Source organism: Cygnus atratus, chromosome 13 (assembly GCF_013377495.2).
Source record: "Cygnus atratus isolate AKBS03 ecotype Queensland, Australia chromosome 13, CAtr_DNAZoo_HiC_assembly, whole genome shotgun sequence".
In the NCBI taxonomy this organism is placed as follows: Eukaryota; Metazoa; Chordata; class Aves; order Anseriformes; family Anatidae; genus Cygnus; species Cygnus atratus.
In genome coordinates this window covers 6,044,135-6,061,194 of record NC_066374.1, presented here as the reverse complement: position 1 = coordinate 6,061,194, position 17,060 = coordinate 6,044,135, and the positions used below count along the sequence as shown (strand labels likewise).

At 64.8% G+C, this 17,060-nt stretch overlaps 1 protein-coding gene across 1 annotated transcript; it reads left to right on the top strand.

Moving 5' to 3' along the window:
• Positions 1-13,356: 13,356 nt before the first annotated feature.
• On the top strand, positions 13,357-15,356 carry TSC22D3 (TSC22 domain family member 3). The gene is made up of 3 exons (XM_035541452.1): positions 13,357-13,535; positions 13,803-13,854; positions 14,339-15,356. The coding sequence occupies exons 1-3, from the start codon at positions 13,414-13,416 to the stop codon at positions 14,582-14,584; spliced, it is 420 nt and encodes a 139-aa protein (XP_035397345.1). The 5' UTR covers positions 13,357-13,413; the 3' UTR covers positions 14,585-15,356.
• Positions 15,357-17,060: the final 1,704 nt, after the last annotated feature.

Sequence of the window (17,060 nt, the reverse complement as noted above, 5' to 3'; positions counted from 1 at the left end):
CGGGTGGGAGCGGGTGGGCGTCCGCGAGAGCGCGTGTGCCCGCGTGCCCGCGTGTCCGCCCGCGTGCACGGGAGCAGCATCGCGGTGTGCTCCAGGCGGGCGTGCAAGGGGCTGGCACAGCCGGCTGGTGCGAGTGCGCAAGCGTGTACAAGTGCCGCACAAGCACAGGCACCCCTGCTCCGTGCAGCGTGGCTCCACGCTCCTGCTCCCGAGCAGGTGGCTGTGCTGGTGTTGGTAAATCATCGCTCCCTCGCACGGCTGCACGTAGCCGATGGCAGGCCCGCACCGCACGCAACGAACGCCTTTGCAGCCCAGCGGTGTGCTTCTGCCACCCAGCTGCCTCCACGTGAGGCGTGGGAGCAGGATGCTCTGCTCCCGGCAGCCTGACCCCACCTGCGTGCTGCACACGCTCGTTATACGGCTGCTAATTGATGCTAATTCATCCTCGCTGCTGCCGGGACCTCCCCTGACCGCCTCCTGTGCAGAATCGGAGGCAGAAGGAGCCAAGTGGGCTGTGAGGAGGGCCTTCCCCACGGGCCCTCATCCCTTTGAGGTGTCAGCTGGAGCCACAGGTCCCCACTGGGTGCTCTGCATGCTGGACAGCCTTAGCCCACCCCAGGGGTGCCCACAATTTGGGCAGCCTCCGTCTTCATCCTCTGACCACAAGCAAGCTTGGCAAGAATGAGGCTTTGTCCGTCGGTTTTGATGCTGATTGGAAAAGCGTTCAAGCACAATTAAATTAGATCCTGCACACAATTGAGCGTAACGCGTCTTCATTTGTATTAATAAACCCCTGATCTCCGTGGTCACTCGAGTGAGTGCGTTGGGGTGTGTGCTCCTGGCAGTGCCACAGCCAGGCAACCCATCACCGGTGCTAATTAAAGATGGAATTAGGAACGATAACTGCAATGGTGCCGCTTCTGCCTTTTTGATAAATTATAATATCTCCCATAAATCAGCAAGGGGAGGGAAGAAGCTATGCCATAACTGCGGGAGCTTCCCGGGGAAGGGAATTGCTTGGCAGGGATTTAATCACTTGAGGGCGCTCAGGGGGCTGGGTGTGGAATGGGTCTTCCCTGGGACTCGTGGCTGTCTGGCCCAAGGGTCTGGTGCTGGGATGCCCCAGGCAGGGTGTGCAGGACCTCACCTGAACCCACCACAAGTGGCCTCCACCCAGCACAGGCTCAGAGCAGCAAGAAAACTTTTGTCCTGCCATGCCTGCCCCACTACCCTCAGCAAGGCAGAAGGAAGAGCCCATCCATCCCACCCACACAAGCGCTCTCTCCTCCCCGTGGGCCAGCGGTGCAGGAAGGAAGGAGCTGCTTCACACACCTGAAACCTGCTGCCAGGCCTGCATGCAGGGCATCTCCCATCCCCATCCTCCCTGGAGCATCCCTGACCCTATCCCTCAGATGGGTTCAGCCCATGGGATGCCACCAGGTTCCTGGGCTCGATGTGGTGGCTATGGGCATCCCTACAGGGATGGTGGCCCAAGCCGTGGTCACCCTCTTCAGGAGCAGAAGGTGCTGCCATTGCTGGCTGCCAGCTCATGGCCGTGCCATGGGCTGGGCAGGTCTTTGTGCAGGAGGATTACCTCCTACTCACACACAGCCCTTTTCTGATGTGCAGCCCCATCTAGGTCATGGAGCTCCTACAGCTTGCCAGCCCTGCAGGCATGTCCCTGCCAGGGGAGGGCTAGCCTCGCAGCAGGAGGCGGCTGGGATCAGCTTGGCGTTGGGTGCAACCCATGGCTGAGGTCCAAGCAAGGGCTCTGCTCCTTGGGATGCTGCAACAGATGCCCAGGGCATGGAGGTCTCCAAGCTGCTTGCCTGCTACTTGCTCACACCAGGGGTTTAAAGGCAGGTGTAGGACACTGAGGGAGGTACCTGGGTAGGGTGAAACACCCAAAAGCCATCCAAGTGAGGCTCAGAAAATGAGGACCTGCTTGGGACCCTGCCAGGTTTAGATGGGACAGCCCCAGGATGCACATGGGCCACTCCAGGGATAACACCTCTGTGGCCCTCCATGCTCCCACCTCGTGATGTGCAGCCCCCAAAGACAAGCCAGCAGGGCCAGGGCTGTGGTGGCACCAGCAAGGGGACTTGTTTGCAGCTGGCACCTCCTGGGGTGGCACCTGTCCCACGGGGCACCGGGCGTGACAGCCTCCAGCCCTGGAGGTCCTGGGGTTTATTTCCTTGTGCAGAGGAGCACATCCTGCCCCGAGGAGCCAAGGTGAGGGGAAGTGGCTGCTGCCCCAGGCTCCCCTGGTGGTCCCAAGGTTGGAGATCCACCAGCAGCCACAGGGATGTCCGGACCCACACCTCACCTGCATCATTCATGTCGGGGCTGCGCAATCCCTGTTGGGGTGCTGGGACTGCAAACGAGGGCGTGCTTTCAGGTCAAGGATGTGCAGCGAAGAGTCTTGGGCCAGCTCCTGCTTTGCATCAAGATGCTGGGTTATGCTACAAGAAAGGATGGGCCTGGCTCATCCTCCACCAGCAGATATGAGGAAAAGCGACGGCATTAATGGGGTCATCCCTTAGGTTATTGCAAAGCTGTGTGTTACAAACCCACTTTGGTCTTTCTATCTAGACAAGGTCTTTCCCTCTGAAAGGACTGGAAGATGGGTTTACAGCCAAAAGCATCACTCACAATTCAAAATGCTCAAAACTGGAGCTTATTGCCATGGGGAAACAGCCTGCGAATCCCCAAGGAGAGGAGCGAATGTCTTGGTGACTGTGTGTACGCTCTCTCAAATGCCACCAGAAATAAGACGTTCCGGTACCTGCCACGAGTGCCAAAACCGACCGCAGAGCAGAGGAGCCCCGCGGAGAGGAGGGGACGAGGAGGGGAAGTGCTCGCCCACGTGCGCGGGAGCAGCGCGGGGGCCCACGTTCCCCTCCCACCCGCTGCGCCGTGCTCCATGCTGGGGAGCTGGGGATGCTGCCACCACCCTGCAGCCCCACCGCGTCCCCTCCCACCCCACAACACGCGTGACGAGGCATCGCCCACACCCCACGCCCTGCTCCCCACCGCCTCCCTGCTGCCCCATGTCCCCTTCCTTCCGCCTGCCAGCTGGAGAGGCTTCCAGAGCCAGCAGCTCGGTGTGTCACCTTGGGTTTGTGCAGTCTGGAGCAGGTGGAGAGGGGGACGCGGTGACACTCCTGATGCACGGGGACACCAGCAGGAGGCAGGGTGGGGGTGGCCTGCCCCAGTGCACGGCGCAAGGCAAGAGGCATGGGCTGGAAATTAAGGCAGAGGAGCTAATGAGTGAGAAGAGGGGAGCACAGCAGAGGGGGGCATCTCCTGCAGGGCGGCTTGTCGCCTCCGCTCCTTCTCGGTGGCACCCTGAGAAGCGTTTAGCGCTGCAGCATAATGCCTCTAATCGCAGCCACGGAATTCACACCCCCGGCACAGGTGTTTCTTCTTCATCAGAGCAACGTGAAGCCCATTCCGCACATCAAAACCCACTGAAAACCCCTCAAACAGCCGGTCAGTGTGGCTCCATCCCTGCTCAGCCTGCGCCCGGAGAGCTTAACGTCAGCGTGCGTCGGAGCCGAAAGCGCGCACCGAGGTGGCCGATGGCCTCCTGAACCGCAAGCGCCCACCCTGAGGGCAGCGGAGCGGGACGGATGGCGCGTGGAGACCCACGTGCGCTGAGGAGCTCCTGGGCTGGGGCCTGTCAGGGCATTTTAGGTGGTTTGCTGGAGCGTTACGCGCGGAGGAAAACATCCGCGGCTGGCGGCGGGCTGCGTGACTCACCGCCGCCCGGTTATGCAAGCAGAGCAGCTGCGGGGCGAGTGGGTGCCCCGGCAAAAGCCGCCCGGTTTGGGGCAGCATATAGGGCCCTGGGGGGAGCGTAGCTCTGCTCTGCCTTGGGGGGCTGCAGGGCGGGGGTAGGGGAGGTGGCCTGGGCTGGGAACGGCTGGGAAAGCTCCCCAAAAGCTTGGCAAAGGGGAAGATTTTTGGGGGGAGGGCGGGGGGAGCGTTCTCTTTCTTTTCTCCCTTCCCCTGGGAAGCCCCGGTGCTGCTGCCTTTCAGGGGAACTCCACCACAGGAGCCCCCGGCCAGCGGGCGGCACTCCACATAGCCGCCACTTCTCTGCCAGCCGCAGAGACTCGGCCCCGGGCTCCTTCCACGGAGAGCTCCCTCACGGCCCCCGAGCGGAAAGGGCGCGGAGCAGGGAGCGTGGCATGGGGGAGCACCGGTGGGAGACGGAGCCACCTCCGCTCCGTGCCCGGTGCTCGGTCCCGGCCCCTGCGGGCTTCCCCGGCCCCGTATCCTGCCGGCCGCGCCGGGTCTTCCCTTCTCCCGGGCGCGCCAACGGGATGGCAGCAGCCGCCCGCGGCTCCTGCTGGCACACTCACGCCAAGCGCGTGGGCTTTCCACCGAGCCTTTTTTTTTCGGAGCCGGCGTTGCGGTCGGTGGGCGTTGGAGAAGAGAGCCGGGGCTGTCCCTCGGCCTGCTCCCAGGGCTGCGTAGGCCCGCGGGTAGCCGTCGCCTTGCGCCTTCCCACGGTTACGGGTGGGCTGGAAGTGCTGTCTCTTACATGTCGAATGCGGGCGCGTCTCTCTCCTTCTGCCAAAATGGGAACAAGAAATGTTTTTCCGAACAGCTTCTGCCTTACCCTCCAGCGCCATCAAGCATCCGCTGTTAGCCTCCCGTGCTGTGCCGCCGGGACCGCCTCTGGCCTGCCTGCTTGGGTGTTTTTGCCCGCCAACCGCTTTTGACCCGCACTACTCTTTCCTTAGTCGCTCCGTGCACTTCAGACTCTGCTTTCTGCTTGGATCGATCCGTCTGCAATGGCCTACGTGCGGACATCCATCCCCCTGCCCTCCCTTCCCCTGCTGCCCTGCTGCGGGACTCCTTGCCCAAACCTTCCTCCATCTCCCAGCAGCTCCTGACCCCTCCCCAGACGCGTGCATGGGACGGGTGAAAGCGCCAGCCCTGGCGTGTGTTCCCCGCTGGACTCAGTGGCCCCCCTAGCCCTCCCAAGCATGCAGGGCAGCCGCCTCCCACATTCTCCGCTGGTCTTATCCCCTGTCCCCATCACCTCCAGTGGCAGCGTGACGTGCCCCAGCCATTCTGGCGCACCTGCAGCTCGCTGTGGGAATTGCGACCCAACCGGAGTGCCGACTGCAGGGAAGTTCACTTCTCCTCCCCTCGTGCTGAAATTTCCTTTTCCATTGCCTGCCCCTGGTGTCCGCCGCAATGCAAATAAACCCTTCGCCACCTCCCTCGTGCAGCTGTCCTGCCTGCTCCTCTTTCTGGCTCTGGATCCGAGGGTTTCCACTGCAGCGGTGCTGCTGGGTCACTCCAGGCTTTTCTTGCCACCCTGCGTGGCTTTTCTTTTCTCCATTTTCTCCTCCAGAGCCACGTGGGGCTTTGCCCGGAAGCCCTTGGGGGCTGATGGCCACACTCCACCCCAGAGCTCAGGGTGGGGGTGGCGCGTGGCCTATGGGTGGCCTCTTTGGGGTAGGCGTCCCAGGGGACAGGGTGGTGGGTGCCCAGCGGGGCATGCGGGCACCGGTGTGGGGGCTGGTCCTGATGGGTGGAGGGGACAGTGGGTGCCCAGTGGGCACGCCGGGTGCCGAGTGATTGCAGTGGGGTGGTGCCGCCGCAGGGCACGGTGGCAGCGGTCTCCCAACTTCATACACGTCCCCATTGAGTCAGCGCGGTGGCCAGCGGGGCGGTGTCCCGTGTGGGGTGGAGTAGGCAACTGGGTCCCTGGTGGCGTTGTGAGTCCACACACACACAGCGACAGTCAGTGGGTTTGCCAGTGGGATGGACAGAGCTCCCACAGGACTGGAGCGGCAACGGGGGTGGCACTGAAGGTTCCAGCGGCAATCGCGGGTCGTCCCGGAGGGTCAGTTGAGGTGCCAGCGGCGGTGGTGCCCCACGTGGGCGCAGCGGCCGAGCGGGTCCCGGTGTGTCACCGCGTGCGCCCTCAGCGGCGTGCGGGCGGGGCGCCCCCCTTTATTAGGGCGGGCTGGGCAGCGGCCCGTCTGGGCCGGGGCGGTGCGGGCTGGCAGCGCGGGTGCCGCCGGCGGGGGCGTGGCTCCCGGGGGGCGCGGGCGGGGGCCGGGGGTGGGGGTGGGCGGCGGGGCGGCGGGCGGGGCAGCGGCGCGCGGACCGGCGCTCTGGGGCCGCCGTTACCACATCAGCGCCGGGCGGGCGGGGGAGCGGACGGCCGGGCTCGGTTGTCGGGCCGGGGCCGTTGGGCCGGGGCCGGGGCCGGGGCCGGGCGGGCCGGCCTGGGCTGTTGCGCGGCGCTCATGTCGCGTACCAAGGCGCAGTCCTGCCGCCGTCTCCGACCCCTAACCAGGCGGCCCCAGGAGCGGCCCGGGGGCGGCCAGGCGGCGGCTGCGCAGGGGCGCGGGAATGTCCTCGTCGCCCCGCGGAGGAGTGCCTGGTCGCCAGTGGGGCTGGACTGCTGCAGCTGCTCGCCCCTGGACTTGGCCAAACGGGAGCGGTGGACGTGACTAGAACAGCCCGGAGGACGGGGGCCGGGGGCGAGAAACACACAAACCGGGCCATCCCCCACCGTCAGCACAGCTTTCCCCGGCAAGCTTGCAGGCGCGAGCAGCTGTGTCCGCAAGAACCTATCAACACCGACAAGCTTAGAGCCCCCTTCCCCTTTTTTTTTTTTTTTCCCATGTAGCGCCAAGACTCGCTGGAGCCCGTCGTGCGGGGAACCCTGCCTGACCTACTCTTCATACCAGGGCATCTGCAACAAGGAACATCGACCGACCCTGCTCTCCATCCTGCTGCTCTTCCACACTGGTGGGTGCCGCCGCGAGGACGCGTGGGGTGGCTGGAAGGGCGCAGGTGTGTCCCGCGGCCGGTGGTGCCCTGGCGCGTGGCCGGGCAGCGGTTAGGTGGCCCCCGCTGCGTGCCTTGGTCCCCAGCCCCGTGGTCGTCTCCCTGCTCTCCGTCGTTCCCACGCAGACGCTGCCAGCAGGCCGTGGGCAGAACCATCCTGCACAGGACAGGGGCAGCTGCCGCTCGGAAGCTGTGCCGCTCTCCAGAGCCACCTCTGGAGTTAGTGAGAAGATGGGGGGGGGGGGGGGGAGCCCAGGAGCCCCCGCTGCCCATGTCCTGGTGCTCCTTCAGCAGACTCCCTCGGCATTAAACATCAGCGGGACAGGATTTGGCCTTGGGTGGTGTTTCCCCATCACAGGGGACCCCAAAGCCTTGTGGGTGCCTGGTGCCATCGATCCCCGTGGGCTGGGGCTTTACCCCCTCCCAAAGACTGGGCAAGGTGGCACCTGGTGTCTACTTTACGTGGCATCCGCCCCAAAACGCTGGGTAGGCCGGCAGGTGGGTCCGGTGCTGCCATCCGTGGCACCTGCGTGGACCGAGCTGGGCACAACGCAACCTGCCTCACCCCCACCCGGGATCTCCTTGCTTCCTCCCGAGGCCACACCCTCCGCATCCTCTGGCACTTGCATAACACGGGGCCCCTGCTCAGGTGGGAAAGGAGGGGCTGGGCTGCCGCGCAAAGCACCCGGCTTCAACTGCGGAAAGCAGGCCTTGGGCGGGAGGGAAATTGGGGACGAGAAGCAGAGAGTTCCTCGCGGCATGATGCTGCAGTCCAGCCATGGGGCAGCGCACGGGCAGGGTGGGAGGGAGGCGAGACATGAGACCATCCCCAGTGCACGCTGGCTGCAGGCTGGGGATCGGAAATCCAAGCATAGCCGGGTTAGCTCCCGCCCAGGGAAGGCGCAGCAGTGCCGCGTGGGGCACTGTCTGCCACGCTTTTTTGGGGCTGGTCCCTGCTTGGGGCAAGGACCACTGGTGACCACCAGTTTGCTCTGCCGAGTGGTGGAGAGCGCGAGCCACAGGTGCTGGGGGAGCAAGGGTTCCTGCCCATCGTGGTGACACATCGGTGCCCCCACGCTGCCCGACCCCGTTTCCCCAGTGCCCTGCCGAATTGCCATGTCCCGGGGGCCTGGACGCATCGGTGGTCCGTTTCGCAGGCAGGTTTGTGTGCCCACGACCATCCGTTCGCTGCTGTTTTGCTCCCAGCCTGAACTTTTCTCCGTCACTGGGGAATGCGCCAAGATACCCAAGAAGTGATAGCACAAGCATACACCCCGGAGCGGGGGAATTGTGGGTGGCCGGAGGAACACCCCGATAACATTTGCCGAAAGGGGCTACCCTCGCCTGCTGGGCACCAGGGAACGCCAAGCATGTTGGTGGCCCTTTGTCGTGGCTGATGTGTCTCCTGCGGCTGGCACAGGAGGATCGGAGGAAGGTTGCGTGGATTGCTGCTCGCTCACTACGGGGCCAAAGCCTGTACTGGGTAGTCAGAACCTGTCTGGGGGCCTGGTGCCAACCTGCACATTCAGCATCCCCAGTCCTGTTTCGTGTGTTTTCGCCTCATAGGTTTGCGTCGTCGAGTCCTTGCAGGGCCTCTCTGTGCTCTTTGCTCACTGCCGTGGACGCATCGAGTGCAGGGATGCTCCAGACCTGTGCTTCTGCACGCAGAGGCTCCTGCAAGAACCCCGCCTGCTCGGAGAGCGCACGTTCAGAAGGGCTTCCCCTCCCGTGCGACCCCTTCCCCTGGTCCTGGGACAAGAAAGGGAGAGAGCCAGGGCCGGGCTAGGCGGACAGATTCACGCAGGAAACCTTGGCCGCCCCCGCTTTTCCAGGCAACGGGTCATGGCTGGCGAGCATGAGGGCGCAGCGGGGTGGCAATCTGCGCAGTCACGACCACCGCCTTGTTTCCCGTCCAGGTACTGGCCGTCCCTATGGCAGCGGGGATGCGATGCCGACGGCCCAAAGGGCAGCTCCAGGGAGCGCATTCCTGCCCGGCGAGTGGGACTGGAGGCCAACAAGGAGGCATTGAGGTCAGCGGAGAGCGGGCGCAGGCCGTGGGAGACAGAGGGGTGGGTGTGGGACGGCGCTGGGGCTCCCCCCAGGGAGTGTGGCCGCGGGATGCATCCCTCAGCCGCACCGGGACAAAGCTTGTGCCGAGTCCTTTCCTACGAGGGCTGTGGCCGTGAGGGGGTCCCCACCGGGGTCTCAGCATCACTAGCCCACGTGCGAGGGTGTAAGCAAATGAGGACCAGCCGCTTGCAGAGTGCACAGCGGGTGCGTCGCTCTGGTTTTGGGGGGTGCAAAGACCGGTGTGCATCGTGGGCGAGGTGCCACTGAGGCATGGAGGCTTGCAGTCGGTCCCAACGCCATGCTCCCGCCGATGAGCATCCAAATTCTATTTAATCCAGGCACTGCACATCGGGAGGCTGGCTTCGGGACAGGAGTTTGTCCACGCCTCGAGTCTGCGTTTATATTTATATCTGTCGGGGGAGGGGGCTATATCAGATAACAGCTCCGTGGGCAGGTGGGAGATACGCCTCAGGTCCTTAAGAATCAATTCCAGCTAATGCCACCTAGGCGGCTCCTCTGTGAGGGATGTGCAGCGTGCGTAATGGGCCAGGTTGGGATAGGGTTGGTGTTGGGTTAGGGTGGTGGGTTTCGGGTCCAAGGGTTAGGGTTATGGAATGGGGGGGTTTTAAGGTTTTCATGAGGTTTAGGGTTAGGAATTGGGGTTGGTTAGCATTGGGACTAAGGTTTGTTTTAGGGTGAGGGTTGGTTATGGTTAGGGTTGGGATTAAGGGTGGGGTTGGATTTAGGGTTGGGATTAAGGGTGGGGTTGGATTTAGGGTTGGGTTTAAGAGTTAGGGTTAGGACTGGGTTTGTGGCTAGGGTTAGGGTGTAGGGCTAGGGTTAGGTGTAGGATTAGGATTAGGGTTAAGGTTAGAGTTAGGCTTAAAGTGAGTGTTAGGACGAGGGTTAGGGTTGGGGTTAGGATTGGAGCTGGGCTAAGGGTTGGGTTTAGGGTTAGGGTTAGGGTATGGCCTCAGGCTGTCCCCAGGTGGTGGCACATGCCCGTGCACAGCTGGTAGCCAAGGCTGGGCCCATGGGGGATCGCAGCAGTCGCAGCTACAGGTCCTGCTAGCGGCCCCTTTGCTTTCGCGTTGTTATTGTTCTGAAATGTCAGCGAGGGCAGGGTTTCAGCGACGCGTCCTGGCTCCGAAATGCCCGGGATGCTTCGCAAAGGCCAGGCAGGGTATTAATAACAGGCTCCGCTGAAGCTGCGCAGCTCCAGCACCCGTCCTTGCCTGACCTCCTCGGGGGCGGCTGGTGGCGCTCGGCTCCTCTCCTGCTCCCGACCCCAGCGCTCTGTGTCTGTCCGGGCTTGGCACGTCCGTCTGTCCGGCTTCGGGGGCTTCTGAGGCTCCCCCAGCGCCCAGCGTCCCCCACAGTGAGCGCCAAGCCCGGGTGCCACCACTGAGAGGAGAAGCTGAAGGATTCCGGGGTTTCCTTGGATGCTGGGAAGAGCTTGCCCGGGGTGCTGATGTGCGGCTTCCCAGCTCCTGTCCGCTCATTATTATAATGAGCTGCCTCCCAATTAGCAAGCGGGTACTCCTGTAATGGGCCCTTCAGCATCACGGCCACGTCCTCTCTGTCCTTGCTTCCCCAAAACCAGACAGGATGCTACCGGGGTGCGCTGGGGGGTGGGGTACGGGAGGAAGAAAGGGGGCCCGGTGACAAAGTTGGAGAAAGAAAGGAAAATTGCAGCTCTCAGCAGGCCGGCGCTGGGGTGTGCGCTCGCACGCCAGCGCGCAGAGAACTGGGAGTACGGCCAAGTACCTTTATCAGAGGAAGCAGGCCGCCCAACAGCTGGACGGGGGAGCCTGCCAGGGCCCCCCCGCGCCCGCCCCAGCCTCCCCCAGCCCCACAGGTCCGGGGAGTCCCCCCGTGCCACCATCCTCATACGGTGGTGGGCAGGAGAGGTTCTCCGCCAGTCATCCCCACTGCAAACCCTCGCTTGGTGTTTGCAAGGACTGCGATCGCTGTCCCACGGCTCCAGGGTCCCATGGTTTGGGGTCTAGCAAAGCCACCAGCAGCACCTCAGAGCTTGCACACCTACAGGTGCACCCCAGAGGGGTTGCTCTCTGCCCTGCAGCCACTCCTGCCCTGGCTGGGGGCGTCTATGAGCCCTCTGAGGTCCTCAGGATGAGGAAACCAGAGGTGGCCGACTGGCTCAGCACGACACTGGGGATTTGGGGCTGTGAAAGGCAGGGTTTTCTTCGCTGCGTGTTTGCAAGCAGTGGCTTTTCCTCTCCCCCCCTCCCCTCCGCTCTGACCCTTTGAGCTGGAGGTCTGGCTGCGCTGGGGCAGCTCTGGCTCGGTGCCTTTCCCGTATTGCTCTCCAGCCTCTCCGAGGCCAGGCTATAAACATTTCCCACGCCTCAGACCCTCTGAAGGGCCTTCCTCCTATTGAACTGAGTCCTTGGAAGAGAGCAAGCCAGCCAGAAGCGCTGCCACGGAGCAGCGGGAAGGGCCTGGGGCCGAGGGAAAAACGGAGGCTGAGGACGGAGGGCTGCTGTGAGCAGCACTTGCCATGCAACGTGCCTGCAGGATGGGTTAGCGTGCACGCAGGAGGGGCGTGCTTGCGGGGCATGCGCACACAAGCGCGTGCATGCATGTGCGTGCACGCACGGCGTGCAACTCTGTGCAAGGTGCATGCACGTGGGCTGCGAAATCCACACGTGTGCGTGCCACAGATGCATGTGCTAGGCTTGCGGGTGTGTGTGTGTGTGTGTGTGCATACATGGCACGGCACGCAGGTGTGGGGGGGAATGAGTGGGCTGCAAGCTGCGCCCGTGCTCATGTGCGTGTTGGGAAGGATGGGAGCCATCCAGAGCAATCCGTGGGGGCTTCCCTCGGTGCTGCAGTGCTGGGGGCAGCCCAGATTTCCCCGATTCACTTGGGAGGGGTGCCCCAAAGCAACCAAGCACCCATGGCACCGGGGCTGGGTGGGCACCCGCCACGGGAGGGCCTCAGCACGGTGCCACCAAGCGCGTCCTGCCCCGCGCAGCGGCGTTCCGGGGGCTGTCACACAGAGCGCCTTTCACCCGCCCGCTCCCCAGCTCAGGGTGGCACGCTGGCCCCTGAAAGGGACAATTGAGCACGGCTGAGGTCACCCCCCCAGCGTCTGTACCCCGTGCCCGCGTCCCCTCCCCGCAGCCCGAGGACGCTGCCAGCATCCCTCGGACATCGCTGCCAGCACCGGGGAGCAGAGGGGCCGGAGAGGGGCATGGCCATCCCCCCGCCGTACTCCCCGAGCCTCTTCAGGAGGAGGGACCGGTGAGTGGGGTCCCGGGGGGGGTCAGCGCCTGCCTGGGGGCTTCGCGTGGGTCAGGGTGGTGCCGTCACGGGGCAGTGTGCGGAGGGACACGGGGGTCCCTGCGTGTGTCCCCGCCATCAGGCCGGGGCACGGTTTGCGTCCGTCCTTGCGGCACCGACCCCAGATGCGGGTTTTTGGGGTGCTCCACAGCATCGCCGAGTCAGCTCCGGGGGGGGCCTCGTGCGGCTGGGGGAACGCTGCGACCGCTGGGCTTGCACACGCGTGTGCACACGCAGGATGCTGCTGGCTGCTTTCACACACGCACACACACCCCGAGGACCCCCCAGCCTCCCCCAGGACGCAGCTCTGGGGGTCCCGCAGCGCGGGGCGGGGGGGGGGCACCGCTGCCGGGCCAGGGCCGGCTCCGGCCCCGCTGCAGCCCCGGCCCCGGCCGCGGGGGGGCGGCTCCCCCCCCCAGGCGCGGCCCCGCCGTGCCGGGTTATGCAAGGCCGGGGCGGGGCCGCTGTTGGCCCCGGGCTTGTTTTGCGCCCCGGGGTTTGTTTTGCACCCGGGGGTTGTTTGCACTCCCGTTTCTGTTGTGTTCGTGGCGGTGGATTTTTTTTTTTTTGGTGTTTTGATATTTTTTTTTTCCCCAGTCCGGTTTTGTTTTGCTCGACGTTTTTGTTTGTGGGTTCTGGGTTTGCGCTCCATTTAGCTTTGCCGTCTTTCCCCCTGCGCACCCCCTTTCTTCCTACGCCCCCCTTTTCTCTTCGCGCCCCCCTTTTCTCTTCGCGCACCCATTGCAGCCCCTTTCTCTTCTGCACCACGGCCCCCCCAGGCCCTGACCCCCCATTGCGGGGCGCTCCCCCCCCCCTCCATCCACCCCCCCCCCCGTGCAGGTCGCGGGGGGCAGCACGGAGCGAGCGGGGGGCTCCAGCTGCAGAGCGGGGGCTGCCCGCGGGGCTCTGCGGCTGGGGAAGGGGGGGGGGTCAGAGCGGCGGGGGGGCTGTGGTGAGGGTCGGGGGGGGGGTGGGGGCTGCGCAGCTCGGGGTGCAGCCCCGGGGGGTGCAGTACCGAGGGGGGGGCGCGGTGTACCGGGGCAGCCCCCCGCATTACCGGGCGTTACCGGGAGCGGCGCTGCGGCGCTGGGGGCGGCCCCCCCGCCGACCCCGCCCGCCGCCCATATAAGCGGGGGGCGGCGGCAGGAGCCCGCAGTGCGCCCCGGCACCGACGCTCGCTACGATCGCTCCTCGCCGCCGCCGTTCCCCGCAGCCATGAGCACCGGCGTGTACCAGTCCCCCATGGAGGTGGCTGTGTACCAGCTCCACAACTTCTCCATCTCCTTCTTCTCCTCTCTGCTGGGGGGGGACGTGGTCTCCGTGAAGCTGGACAACAGGTAGGGGCAGGCCTGGTGAATGGAGGGGAGGGGGGGGGCCAGATGCGTTGCCCCCCAGCAAAGGAGGGGGAGCCTCAGGCATTGCCCCCCCCGGTGAAGGGGGAGCCCGGGGAGTTGCCCCCCGTGAAGGGGGGGGGAGGGCTCTTTGCATTGCTGCCCCGTGAAGGGGGGGGCTCTGATGGATGCCCAGTGAAGGGGGGGGTGCACCCCGGTGCATGGATCCCTGGGGGCTCGCTGCTAACGCCCTCCCTCTCCGCTCTCTTCCAGCGCCTCCGGAGCCAGCGTGGTGGCCATCGACAACAAGATCGAGCAGGCAATGGTGAGCCGCAGCCCTCCGTCACCACTGGGGGGTGCAGGGGGGGTCCCCACTCTGTGGGTGGGTGTCTCCCCTGGAGCTGGGGGTCCCCCCGCTCCCCAGCCTGTTGCTGGGCAGAGCAGCTCCTTTGTTTGCCTGCTGCAGCTGGCAGAGCTCATTGGCTCCGGCTGCGCCGCAGTGCGCAGGGAAAAAAGGGGGGGGGATGCATGGGGGACATGGGAAGGACCCTCCGGGGGGGTGTGGGGGACAAGCCGTGTCCCCTGGCTGCTGGGGACTTGCAGCCTGCCAGCCCCACCCGAGGGAGGGGGGTGATGGATGCAGGCCCCTCCGGAGGTGGGGAGATGGGGACCCTGGGCTGGGGGTCACCGGAGTGCAGGGGATGGGGTGGGGTGATGTGGGGTGGGGGGAGGGACAGCCCGTGGGGAAGAGTCCTGGGAAGACACCCCCAGGGCATCGCTGTGACGGGTCCTGCTCCTTCCTCTTGCAGGACCTTGTGAAAAACCATCTGATGTATGCAGTGCGGGAGGAGGTGGAGGTCCTGAAGGAGCAAATCAAAGAACTGTTGGAGAAAAACTCCCAGCTGGAGCGTGAGAACAGCCTCCTGAAGACCCTGGCCAGCCCCGAGCAGCTGGAGAAGTTCCAGTCGCGGCTCCCTGCCGAGGTGCTGTGCTCGCAGGAGCAGAGCCCTGGGGCAGCCCCCCCGGCCCCGCACGCGGGGGGTTCTGCGGTGTAAGGTGGCTCTGTCCTCGGGGTGGGCAGAGCCACGGAACTCTTTCTACTTCATCCTGCAAAAAAAACCCAAAAACCTAAAACCACAAAGCTGTTTTTCCGCCTCGTGCGGAGGACTGCCGGAGCCCGGCGCTGAGCCGTGCCCGCCGGGCAAGAGCCAGCGGCCGCCTGCCACATGAGGATGCTCGACCGCCGGGGAGGCGCCGGCAGCTGACCTCGCCAAAACCTGGGCGCCCCCCGGGCACGTCGGTGGAACCCCGCCGTTGGAAGGAGCGTGCCCCGAGCCCCGTGCCTTTGCTGCGCTGGTTTTTGTTTTTTTGGGGGTGTTGGGGGGGGGAGGCAGCCGAAACCTGACTCTCGAGCAGCACGGGCAGTTGTGGTTGCACGCACGTCGGCGTGGGGATTACGAGGAAAAAGAGGAGGGGGAAAAAAAAAAAAGCTTGTTTTACTAGTTCAGAGTCTTCTGTAGCCGTATCTATGTGCAAACATGAGCAGCGCCCGCAATGCTGCGGGTGCTCAGGGCCAGCCATGCCCTTCTCTGTACAGCCGGGGGATTTGAGTGGAGACTGGAATGACAAGCGGCTGTAACTGGGTGAACTGGGTGGCCCAAAGGAGGGAACAGCACTGATGGGGGGGCTGCGCTCCTGCCCGCGCCCCCCAGGGCTTGCCAGGTTCCCAGGTGACGGGATGTCCCTGTGGACGTCAGACAGTTGGAGCGGTGACACGGTTGTGTAAATTTTGTTAGAAATTGCAATAAACTCTACTTTTTTATATAAGCGCCTGCCCGACCTGTGTATCTGTAGCTGGGGAGGGGGGCACTGGGGGGGATGGGGCTGGTGTTCCCTGGATGCTGCGAACCCGCTGGGTTTCGTGGTGCTGCTCCTTGCTGGCTCCCCAGCAGGGAACCCCCTCTTGTTCCCTTCATTTGGGGATCAGCCTCCCTGGCTGGGCTGAGATGGGATTTTGGAGATGAGAGCATCTTAGGGAAGGGGAAGGCCTGATCCTGCAGGTCCTGCCTGGGATGTGTGCAGGGATGTGCTGGGGTGGGGGCAGGCAGGGCGCGCTCCGCTCTTCCTCCACAGCTTTTCCCATGGCTTCTCGCAGCCCTGACGTAATTTTTCAACCATCCTGAAGCGCCCTGTGAGGGTCGGAGCTGGGCTGGGTGCTTGCAGTGATGCTGGATGCGGGCTTTTGGCTGGGGCTAGGCGCAGCATCCCCTGTCCTCCCCGGGGGGTTTTGCACCCCGGGCCAGCAAAGGGGCTGCAGCGGTGCCCCTGGGGAGGCCACATCCTGCAGCCTCCCCTGCTGCTGCTGCTGCTGAGGGTGGCGTGAGGCAGGGCAGGGCCGGGCCGGGGCGGTCGGTGCCCTGGAAACGCCGCACAAACAGCAAAACACCGGCCCACGCGGCCCCCGGGGTGCCCGGCCCTCCCCGGCCCCACGGCCCGGGGCTGGGACCTGGCCGCGGGTCAGCCCTGCGGGCACCCCGGGGCAGCGTGCAGCTTGCACACGCGTGTGCAAGCGTGCTCCCCCCGCTGGTTGCACGCACCCCTTGCACACGCGCTGCAGCAAGCTGGGGCGGGGGGGGGGGGGGGGGGGGGCGGGCATGCATATGGGGCGATCCCTTAACACACACACACCCCAAAACCGCTTTCTCCAGCTACTCCTTCCCCCCTCCCCGGGGTGGGCAGAGCCCTCTGCAGCGTGGTGTGACACGGGGACAGCCAATGGCACCGGCAGCACGGCCACAAACCCCTCCCTGCGGCTGGCACCGGCCCCCCCGGCTCCCCCCCCCCCCCCTCCCCGCGCCCCCTGCTCCTTCGGGCTGCGGTGTCCCCTCCGTGGGACAGGGGATGTGTGTCCCGCACCCCACACCCCCAGCAGGGGCACGCGTGGCTGCGGCAGCCCGGGCTGCAGAGGGTTAACGCGCCGCATCAGGAAGTTTCCAAGAAACGGCTGATTTGTTAAAATTTTAAAAATAACGAGAAGCGGCTGCCGGGCCGAGCGGGGCTTTCCTGGCGGGATGTGATGAGGGGCCCGCGGCTCCGGTTCCCCCTGCCCCTGAGGATGCTCCATCCCCAAATGGGGACCGGCACCCCCGGGACCCCCACCTGGGTGTAGGGTGGGATGGGGTGGAGATGAGGATGGGATGGGTAAGGGGGTGGGATGAGATAGGGAAGGGGCTATAGACAGGGGATAGAGATTGGGATGGGATGGGATTCTGGCTCAATATGAGGGGGCACTTCTTTACCGGGAGGGTGACAGAGCACCACAACAGGTTGCCCAGAGGGGATGTGCAGTCTCCTTCTCCGGAGATATTCGTAACCCGCCTGGATGCCATCCTGCGCAAGGTGCTCTAGGTGATCCTGCTCTGGGGGGGGTCGGACCAGATGATCTTCAGAGGTCCCTTCCAACCCCCACCCGTTCTGTGATTCTGTGGGATGTGATGGGAGAAAAGGGGCTGGTGGGAGGCTTGCTGGGCG